The following is a 10,640-nucleotide window of genomic DNA, read 5'->3' as shown; positions in this document are numbered from 1 at the left end:
GTGCAGAGGGGAAGGGCAGGTGCGTTTGTCGCTATAGCGATGCCGCCGCCGCTTCCTCGGCTGTCGTTATGGCAACCGCAGGCGGCGATCACGTCATCGCTGTGCGCTGTGCGCGCGCCGTCCTAACGTCATGAGCCTCGGCAGTTCCGGCGCGCCGTGCAAGGCGGCGGCAGCGGCGGCGGCGGAGAAGAAAGAGGGCGGGGTCAGGCCCGGGGTGGCTGCGGAGTCGGCGGGCAGAGGGATGGCACTCAGCCGTGGAGGCGGCGGCGGTGGCGGCGGGTAAGCGACAGGAGTGTCCGGGGCTCCCTTCCCCCCGCCGGGCGGAAGCCGCCCGCCTGCCCCCCCCCACCCGGCTGACCCCTGTGCTCTTCTCTGTGTCTTTGCAGGTGATCCCGCCCGGAGACCCCCTTGAGGAGGAGGAGGAGGAGGCGACAGCAGCAGCCCACCTTGCAGCTTCCCGAAGCGAGCGCCATGAGAGCGGCTCAGGAGCGGGGCCAGGAATTCCTCCCCCCCAAGAAGCGCGACCTGCCGGTGGCTGCCAACAACGAAGAGCCAGGGCGGGCGGCTGAGTCGGGTCTGGTGGGCGGTGGCGGCAGCGAGACCTCTGTGGAATGGTCCCGGGGCTCAGCAACAGGCAGGCAGAGCCAGGCACCTTCACGTTACACGGAGGCTGGTGGCAGCTCCGACACAGTGACCAGTCTTACCGTGGACCAGTACGGCTTATTGTACAAAGTGGCGATGCCCCCGGCCACCTTCTCACCCGTGGTGAATGTCAGCCCGCTGCCTCCAGCCTTCAGTATGACCTCGCAGCTGATCCCGCACCCTGGTATCCCCTACTCGCCTATCCATTACACTCAACTTCCTCCTGCTCCCTTGCAGTTTGTGGGATCACACTACTCTGTACCCTATGCCGCCGCTGTGCCTCCTGGCTTCCTGCCCAGCCACCTTCTGTCCTCTTCAGCCAGCCTTGCTGCCTCTCATATCCCACACTTTGTGCCCTATGCACCTCTCCTGGCTGAAGACTCTGCTCCTTCTCCACAGGCAGCCCACAGCTTTGGCAAGACCAGTGCCTCAGTTTTGCCTTCAGGCTCTCTGCAGCCCCATGTTGGAGGTCAGCCACTGGATGTTACACAGGGCCGAATTCCAGTCTATTATCAGATGTCCCGTCTGCCAGCAGGCTATTCATCATTTGAAGCTTCTGTTGCTGGCCCAAACACTGAGCAGTCTCTGCAGGAGAATCAGCTAGATCCTAAAGTCACAGCAAATGGGGTGCAAAGGTCTGCCGTAGGGGCGAAGGAAAGTGAGGCTGAAGGGCAGTGGCCAAGGACAACGGTAGAGTGCAGCACTGAAGGTACCTTCTTGACAAGCAGTCAGATTTTGAGAACAGAGATCTCTGTGCCGTCTCAGCGCAGCACCCCAGATACAGACCTGGAGGTGCAGAGGGTGGTTGGAGTGCTTGCTTCCCAGGACTACCCTGTTTGTTCTGCTCAGCAGAAGGATGGTTTGAGCCCTCTAAACCTTTCCCATCGTAATCCCCCTGAGCAGAAGGCAGAGTCAATGAGGAACCCAGTGGAACTTGTGGTGGCTGCTACTTCTGAGAAAAGCCACTTTCGGAGACTGTCGGCAAAGTCCCCTGAGGAGCAGCTCCGCCATCGGCAAATACTGAAAGGCATTACAATGGCCAATGGTCGGCCAGTCTCAGGGTCCCTCCATCCTGGGGCTCAGGATGGCCTGGGAGGTGCAAGTCCTGAGGGAACAGCCCATGAGGGACTACCTGACACGGAATGTGCCCATTCCCAGAGCCACTTACCCTCCCACTTCATGAAAGGAGCCATCATCCAGCTGGCCACAGGAGAGCTAAAGAGGGTGGAGGACCTGCAGACCCAGGACTTTGTGCGCAGTGCAGAGGTGAGTGGTGGCCTCAAGATTGACTCCAGCACTGTGGTGGACATCCAAGAGAGTCCCTGGCAGGGTTTCGTCACACTGCATTTTGTGGTGGGGGAGCAGCAGAGCAAAGTGAGCATTGATGTGCCCCCTGAGCACCCTTTCTTTGTGTATGGACAGGGCTGGTCCTCATGCAGTCCAGAGAGAACGAATCGGCTCTTCTCACTCTCCTGCCACAGGCTGCAGGTGGGAGATGTTTGCATCTCCATCAGTTTACAGAGTCTGAATGGGAGGCTTGTGCCCCAGGCAAGCCCCCAGAGTGCTACCCGAGAGAGACCTGGGCGGGGTGGGGAGAGTCTCCAGGAGCTGCAGAAAAACCCATTGGAGAAGGGTGGGGTGGCAGTGGGCTCCCCCCAGGAATCCACCCACCATGATCCTGTTTCTCTGCATGGTTGGGCAGGCCCCAGCTTCCAAAGGTCTGGGGAGGAGCCCCGGCCACCACTCCTCCGCCCTTCATTCATTCCCCAGGAGGTCAAGTTGTCCATTGAGGGCCGTTCAAATGCAGGGAAGTGAAGCCCCAGTGGTGGGCGAACTTGTGTGCCACGCTTAACTGGGTTCCTTCCAGTTAGGCCACTGCTGAGATGCTCGGCCCTTTCCCCAGTTGTGTGCCTAGAATCATTCCACTGACAGAGGCTCCTTCTCTCCACCCCCTGTAGGGGAGGTCTGAGCCTGGGTAGGGTAGATTGGGGTCAGCCAAGGGGAGACTCTGAAGGAAGCAGTGACTGCGCTGCTTCTGTGAGGAGAGGAGCAAGGGCTCAACATCCCCCACCACCTCACTCAAGCACTTTATTGGACACTTGTTCACACATAGCAGGAGGGTGCTTTTACCAGGGCAAGGGAGCAGTGAGGGAGTTTGCCAGGTTTCTTCTGCTTGGGTCCCAAGTTAAGGATTTTTGTCTGGGCCTCCCAGCAGCCCCTCTCCAGGCGCCGAGTCAAGGGAGCCTGGATTTCTCCTCAGGGAGGTAGTATTTGTATGCAATTTCCTCACATGTGTTAGATTGAAAGGAAATGGTTAATGGTCTGTTAAATTGCAAACCTGGCAATGTGTTGCCTCACAGCTCTGCAGCCAGGTAGAACTCGAATCCCATAGGTGGGAATGGTGTAGGTGTACGTGTGAGAGGATGTTCTAGCTCTGGCTTCTTCAGCTATCTCCATCCTGCTCTTAAGTCCCCACCTCCATCTTCTAGAAAGGCTGCATCCACTTCTGTTGCAGATGCCTTAGATGTTCACAGCTAAGCCAGGTCTGAATGGCCTGGGCTGACTAAGGCTTGTCACAGTGGTGGATGCCTCAAGTTACAGCCAGCTCCTTTGAAAAGTGCAAGGCAGTTTGTATATAAGAGCATGCTAGTGCACATACAGACACTCCTGCTTTTCCTTGGGGTGATTAAAGCATTTCCTATTGAGAATTTGGAGAGGGGGCATTCTGGCCACTGTAACCAGCTTGAATGGCCCCCACTACATGTGTAAGATTTCTTTGGATATTAGAAAAATGTATTCAGGTTCTTCTGATAAAGATGAAAATTGCTCTTCTGTGTGCACTGGTGACTCAAACAGAATGAAAGAAGATAAAATGTGCAAGTAGTTAACAGTTTTTGAGCCGAGAAAGCTGTAGAACTGCTTGGGTTCAAGACGCTGGCTGAGTACCCTCTCCTGCACCGGTGCCCTCAACTCGGCAGGGGTGAGCTCTAGGGCTCTGAATCATAGCCGTGACTCTGCATCAGTGCCATCCAAGTCCCACTCCAGAATAGCAGCCAGGAAGCTCCTCCCACTGCTCCAAATGGGCAGCCTTGGCTTGTTTCCCTTGGATGTTTTGTCTACAGTTGTTGCTTTTAGGCCATTGCCTACAGGCATTCCTGGCTCACAACGGGAACTGCTTTCTTGTCTGACCAGACACCTCATCCACTCCAAGCCCTCTCTATATGAAAGGTGGAAGACTTTGCTGTTCTCCTCTGGAAGGCCCGGCACTTTGCACTATTCCGAGCCAGGTTTCCCCGCAAACCACCCTCTGCCTTCCTTCCTTGCTCTTGGGCTCCCCTGGATTGTGTGCTTACTAGACCAACACTCATTTCCATGTAAATGCTGGCCTAGGTTTCTCCTTTGTCCTTCAGCTCCCCTGCCACCAGGGAGGAGGTGTCTGCTTCATGGCATTAGGGCAGAGTGCCCTTCTACTCCCAGGGCTTCATGGGAGATGGATCACTTGCACAGCATCACAGCTGAAGAGCCTGATTGGCCACCTCTTTCATTGGCACCAACTCTGGCCCTCCATGGCTATTGAGGGTCAGTTCCCCTCAGTTCATCTGGACTGCCCAACACTACTGCCACCCTGGTCCAGTGCTGTTTCAGGATAGCTTGCTGCACAGCCTTTAGGGCCCAGGACCGAGTTAGGAATAGAGCTGCAAAATATGGAAGTGTCTTTGGGCACTACTCCATCTGGGGCCGCTGGAGGGTTGGGAGAACCAGCTTCCTAGAGCAATAAGCTATTTCTCTCTTGTGACACTACAGCACGACCCCTTTCCAAGCCCTAGTAAATATTTGGGAAGGGCTCCTAATATGCAATACTGTGGGACTGGCAGCTGCACAGCTGTGTCCATTTGGCCATTCCATGGGGTAGGATGGGGGCTGCTAAAAGAGACACGTTTCAGTGTGGGGTGCCAAACTAGGGGGTGATGAACTGGGGTCCTGCTTTTCAGAAGGGCACCAACCAGATACCCTTTCCAGCTAAAAGGTTTCCCGTCCCTTCTTGCCAGCTGTTTCTGTAGCCCTGGCCTGCAAGAGCAAACATCCGCTTATATTAAGTCCCACCTCTGCCCAGAAACACTGAGCGATGGCCTGACCCAGTGGCTTGTTGCAGAGAAAGTTCCTTTGCTATATCTCAAGATGCACTGAGGAAGACAGCAAACAGAGTCAGCCTGCCACCCTTCAATCCCTTGCATAGCACCTTAGTTGGGGTGGGTCACCTTCCTGTATGCAGCTGGCAAGGGGCAAGTGTGTAGCAGCCCTGCAACCAACACCAGTCATCTTCACTCCGAAACCCACTGCATCGTATCTCTAAAGCCTTAGGACTAGCCGAGTGCCCAGCCCCTTTTCTCCTACCTGATCTTTAATGAAGCATTACCAATCTAAGGAGGATAATCTATTTTGTTGTGCTTTTTTTGTACCTGTTTTAAATAAATCAATTTGTACTGTATATTTGTATTTTGGGTGAGATCCTTTTTCCTGTTTTACCATTTAAAGTCTCTGTACACACAGATTGTATTTTTATTGTTAATGCTCTTATGAATACTGCATTTAACTTGTTGACTTATGTAAACAGTATATATACATATATCTATATCTATATATATATCTATATAATTATAAGCCAATAGCTTTTCCTTTGATGTGTCTGTGTCTTACTTGTCTCCTGGAGAAAATTTTGGCAGAAACACCAAAGCTCATAAAGGAAACTTCCTTAAATTCATACAGTGGTCACTAAAGCCCCAATTAGCAATCTTCACACTGGCACAATTAGCTCTGTTCTGTTGTGTAAAAATTTAACAGGCTGCACATAGGTTTTATGATTTAAGATTAATAGGACAGAACAGACCTGGCTAACAAGTCAGAGATAACTTCTCCTCGCTTGTGCAGCCAAGTCTCTCCCTTTTACCTAGTTTGGAAGTTGGGCAAGAGACGACACAGGCTGCTGACCAAGAAAAGAAATATACCCCTCAGTAGGGTCTTCCTCTAGCCTTTGTTTAGAAGTCTGCCTTTCACTGGTGCTCCCTGGGAGAAATTGCCTCCCTTCCACCACCATCTCTCTAAGCACAAAGGCAAGAGCAGCAGCACTCAAATCTAGCTGCTTTCTCCCTCCCCAACACGTACCCCCCCAGAATGTAAAATTCTTCCACAAACCTCCCATTTGGTGCTGCTGTACCTAAGTCTAGCAGCTACTATGATTAGGCCTAATAAACCCCTGTGGGTAACTTGTGAGGCTCCAAGCCGTATTATACACCTCCCTCTTCAGGACTCCACCTTCTTTGCTAGTCCCCACTTAAGAGCTCCAGCGTGATATAGTAAAGGGCAGGCTACAGAACTGCAAAGTTCCAGCTGGATCTTGCCCAGCAAGGAAGCAAGCTAGGCAAGGCAGAAGCAGCAGCTGCCTCTCAAGCTGCTGCAGTGAATTGGCCAAGCCCACGAGGCACAGACTGAGGACATGTACAATTAATTTATTTCTGATCACAGCCAGTGCGCCCGCCCCTTCCTCCCTCCCTGCCCCTCTCAGACCGTTGTCACACTCCAGTTCCATGCTTCACTGGCGGAGCAAGTGGGGCCTCAGCAGACAAGAGCAGGTCCTCCTTTTTACCCTCCTCAGTGCAGGGCACTGGGACTCGGCTCCTCAAAGGCCATTTTACCAAGCAGCTGCCCCTCAAGCTCTAGCCCACCCACTGGCAGTGGGAAGAAGTTCATCTCGGCTGCCAATGCAGCCATGGCCGAGGGGTCCTGGCCAAACTGTGCCCGCAGCATCATGTCCATTTTCTCCAGCCGCCGCTTTAGCCTCTTGGCTTCACGCTCCCGGATGAGCCGAGCCTGCCGCTTCTCAGGGGTCTCGTTGGCCCGCTTGAGGCGCATCGCTTCACGGTCCCGCTGCAGGCGGCGTGCACGCTGCTCGTCCGTCTCCTGCATGCGCTGCAGCCGCTTGGCCTCTCGATCCCTCATGCGCCTCACCTCCCGCTCCTCCGGCGTCTCGTTGTCTCGACGGCTCTTCTTAGCTGTGCGCTCTCGCTCCAGGCGCTGCAGCCGCACCTCCAGGGGCTCGTTCTGCCTTCGCAAGGCCCACTTGCGAACCCCTGGAGCTTGAGCTTCCAGAAGCTTGCGGTAGGCCACGCAGCTGTTGCACACCAGGAGGATGCCAGCAGGATACACTGTGGGGCTGACAGCAGCAGCAGTGCCACCACCTGCTTTTTCCTCAGCACCAGAAGAAGCCTCAGGGAGGGGAATGGGTAGGGCATCTCCACACAGCACCTCTGACACCTTCTCACTGTGAAAGTCAAAGAGTAGAAATGACGGGTGGTCGGCACAGATCTTAAGAAGCCATTGTGTAGGCTTGCAAGCTACTGCCTTAGCTGTAACCCTCCCCCTCCCTTTGGCCATGCTTACAAGCCACCCCACCCACATGAATGCTGGCCTGCAGAATGCTTCGGGCTGGGGTCACCTATTCCAGCTGCCTCCAGAAATTGCCAGGTATAACTTCCATTGCTTCCACTGAACAGGGCCCCTCCAGGACTTCCAAAATGCGGCCTGGGCCACGTTGTCCCAGTCCCACCGTCAGAGATGCCCACTTCTCACCTGTTGAAAGTAGCATGGCTGGTGAAGCGAGCCCCACACACCGCACAGTTGGACAGTTGGTCCTCGGAGTGGATGAGGAGGTGCCTGCCCAAGGAGCCCGGGGAGCTGAGTGCTCGGCCACAGACGGGACACAGGTAGCTCTTGGCACTGACCACAGCTGCCGTATGCTGCAAACGAGGCCGGGCTGTGAGGCAAGGGCTCCGCCGCCCTGTCCCCCTCTCAGCTGTCCCTATGAGGGCTGGCAGCCAAGGCCAAGCCACGGAAGAGCTCCCTCTTCTGTTAGGGAAAGAAGGAGAGAGACCCGCAAGGCCTTCCCTGGGATGTGGTGCAAACCCACCAGGGGGGATGATTCAAATTGCATCCAATGCCAACAGCCCCTGCCCCCATCCCCACCCTTTCCCAGTCCAGGATTACTAATTTCAGCCTGGAAGGAAAGGGGGAGCCAGGGCAGGGATGGTTTAGCCTTGCGTGATGGTCTCATCAAAGCCCCCTCTGAGTACCTGATAGACGTGAGTGACAAGCTGCTCCCTGCTTCCACACTCTAGCTGGCAGAGGGGACAACGGGAGAGTCCCATCAGGGTATCTGGGCTGGCATTTAAACCCATCTGCAAGCAAGGAAAAGCAGGCTAAGGAAAGAGCAGAGGACAAGACCCATGCCTGGTATTCTGCCACATGCATACACATACCCTTCCCCCCAATTGATGCTGCACCAGACCCTTTAAGACCATGTTGACGGATTCTCTACAATGTAAGATTAGCCCTGCGCAATCAGATTGAGGGTCTACCTAGTTGTGTATTGTATAACATACAGGAGCCAAACCAAATGTCTCTTCTGGGAAGCCCAGAATGAGATGACAACAGCTCTATCACTCCCCTTGCCCCCATTACCATTAGGGAACTCTAATGCCAAAAAGCCCAGACCCAATTACTTGAGCCTGCTGTAGTGATCACTTGGACACATCAATGGACCAGGCCCAGGAATCCCAGAGTGGGCTATACAGTCCTCTTTCTCCATGCTAGGGCCACCCAAGAGTCTGCTATTGCTATTCTCCCTTCCACCGAGTAACCACAGCAGCGTTGCACTTTTGCTTTAGTATGTGTTGACTACGGCCAATGTGATGCACTTGCCTCATGGCCTCGAGCGACCTGCTTGCTGCAGCCCAGCTGCTCAGTAAGTTCCAGTTCCTTTTTCACTGTCGCTGATGCTCCGTCCTCCTCAGAAGCATGGGAGGAGACCTCATCTTGTGTTGTCTCATCCCCCTCGCTATCACCTGGAATACAGAACAGCTTTAGGCCTCTGCCACAGACCAGCTGACAGGATTCCAAAGCAGCATGCAGGTGTTTGGTCTCTCCCAGGTGTCCCAGAGCTGCCCTCCTGTACCAGATGGGGAAACTCACTGTTGCTGCTGCTGCTACTGCTGCTGCTGGAGTCCTTTTCTTGTGGCGGAGGTGGCAGCTGCTGCATGAGTGGTGACTGGGCTCCAAGCAGCCCAGGGAAGTCTCTTCGCATCATGGCCTGACGTGTGTGCTCTTCTAACCCAGCAAAGACTTGCTCCCCTGGAAGTACAATGGGGGAGGAAGAAACCACATTAGCCCATTGCCCTTCCCAAGCCCAATCATTCCTTGCCCCCTCCTCAGATGCCCAGTGATGGTCTCCCCTACCTGAAGATGGCCCAGAATGGGACTAATGCCTGGGCTCCATTCCCCAAAACAGCTTTCCCCAAACCCTTCCTGCAAAGCAACGGTGGCCTGACCAATCCGTCCCTTCGCATCCTTTCCAACATGACCTGGAAATACAAATGTCTTCAGCAGCATTAAGCACACAGGGAGGGCTCTTGCCTGCCCTGGCTCCGCCCTAGAATTTGCATGTGCTCCCCCCCCCCGGGCCCATATTTTGGAAGAGCTTGTCCTGCCATACAGGTTCTCCTCCAGGGGTAAAGCTGTTACATGTGTGTAAAAGATGCTTTAGTGTAGGCAATAGCAAACCTACTTATCTACTTTTGCAAACCGAATTTGTGGTGGGAGACGTCTTCTGTGGATTTTGTGGTCCAGGTTTAGTTATCTGCTTTAGTTCCTCCTTGATACGTTTTCTCTTAAGTTGTGCAAAGTGGGCAGTGCTTGCCTGAAATTGCCAGACTCTTTCCTGGGCCTTTGCTATTTCAATTCTGATCCTAAAGCTATCATGGTGCCTGGAAGTCCCCTGTTCCTCATTGTGCAAGGGAGACTAGCCAGCCATTCCCAACTAGTGCTGAGAAGCTGTTCATTTGCAGAAGAAACATCAGTGGGTAAGGTGGCCCAATGAGAGACAGAATGCCACTAGAATGGCGGAGAGGGGTTCTGAGCCCCCAGAGTACCTAAGGAGCCCTTAGGCTACAAGAGGTGATACGTGGACATGTCTCAGCTCAGCCAACAAATCCTCGATGCTGGGCAGGGAGTCCCCACCAGGGCTATGGGAGAAGAATGCAGCAAATAGTGGAGGGGAGGGCTGTCCCCCCCCATCATTTTGCGGATGAGGATGCCTCGCTTGAGCGGGGGAAGGGGGTGAAGGTGGAAGTGACAACAGCCCCCCTCCCCTTATTACTCACAGTGGACTTTATTGGGGGTGGTCTGTTTCCGACGGGACATGGTTCCCCCCCCGGGGGGGGCGCACCTGCGGAAAGAAGAGCCCTGTCACCATGCGGGGGATGACCAGGGTAGGCGAGCGGGGGGCGTTTAGAGATCAGCCCCCACCCCGCGCTCGAAAGGAGGCTGCCGCCGCCTCGGCCCTTACCTGACTCCGTCGCCCGGCCTGGGCTCGCCCAGCAGCGCTGCAGGAGGACAAAGGGCCGCCCGGGCTGGCAGACAGACAGACAGAGGAAGATGGCGGCACGGCGGGAGCGCCCGGCTCGTGCACGGCGGGACCGACGGACAGACAGGCGGACGGGGGCGCGCTGCGCTGGAGCCCTCCCCTCCGAGCGGAGCGCGCCTCCTGCCTGGCAGCAGGGGCGCCGATCCCGAGGCCGGCGCAGGCGCTCAGCCGGGAGGGGGTCCCGCAGCCATCAGGCCGGCGCCTCCGGGGGCTTCACGCACCCAGACCAGCCAGCAGGGCCAGAGTTGTGTCCTTCGGCGCTCTCCACTGGCCCGGCTACCGAGGAGGAGGAGGAGGAGCAGGAGCAACTGCTGCTGCTGCAACCCGCCTCCCTTGCCCCGAGTCGCCTCCTTCCACGGGGCCGCTTCTCCTCTTGTCGGAGCGGCGCCGCCGCGGTGCTAGTGGCGGGGCTGCCGCCGTCCCCGCCTCTTTTCAAGCCACGAGCAGGGGGACTCGATTGACGCCCCCGCCATGCCCTGCAAGGCGCCCGGCCATTCACGCGAGCGCCCCTACAGCGGGAGGG

The 10,640-nt window shown here is 55.6% G+C and overlaps 2 protein-coding genes across 5 annotated transcripts; one reads left to right on the top strand and one right to left on the bottom strand.

The window, feature by feature from the left end:
- Positions 1 to 139: 139 nt before the first annotated feature.
- On the top strand, positions 140 to 5,318 carry ATXN1L (ataxin 1 like). Its single transcript, XM_083626484.1, has 2 exons — positions 140 to 279; positions 387 to 5,318. Exon 2 carries the CDS (start codon positions 472 to 474, stop codon positions 2,455 to 2,457), a length of 1,986 nt encoding a protein of 661 aa, XP_083482610.1. The 5' UTR covers positions 140 to 279; positions 387 to 471; the 3' UTR covers positions 2,458 to 5,318.
- On the bottom strand, positions 5,185 to 10,185 carry ZNF821 (zinc finger protein 821). 4 transcript variants are annotated; one of them, XM_083626512.1, is made up of 8 exons: positions 10,040 to 10,185; positions 9,855 to 9,919; positions 8,932 to 9,056; positions 8,668 to 8,826; positions 8,398 to 8,540; positions 7,770 to 7,874; positions 7,270 to 7,436; positions 5,185 to 6,961 (listed from the first exon to the last, which is right to left on the bottom strand). In XM_083626512.1, the coding sequence occupies exons 4-8, from the start codon at positions 8,780 to 8,782 to the stop codon at positions 6,292 to 6,294; spliced, it is 1,200 nt and encodes a 399-aa protein (XP_083482638.1). In that variant the 5' UTR covers positions 8,783 to 8,826; positions 8,932 to 9,056; positions 9,855 to 9,919; positions 10,040 to 10,185; the 3' UTR covers positions 5,185 to 6,291. The 4 variants fall into 4 exon arrangements, with proteins under 4 accessions (XP_083482638.1, XP_083482635.1, XP_083482637.1 ...); XM_083626509.1 differs by lacking the exon at positions 8,932 to 9,056; XM_083626511.1 differs by lacking the exons at positions 8,932 to 9,056; positions 9,855 to 9,919.
- Positions 10,186 to 10,640: the final 455 nt, after the last annotated feature.

This window comes from Podarcis filfolensis (genome assembly GCF_964270895.1).
Source record: "Podarcis filfolensis genome assembly, chromosome: 8".
Lineage (NCBI taxonomy): Eukaryota > Metazoa > Chordata > Lepidosauria > Squamata > Lacertidae > Podarcis > Podarcis filfolensis.
The sequence above is the reverse complement of the archived record's forward strand: the minus strand, read 5'-3'. Positions and strand labels throughout refer to the sequence as shown.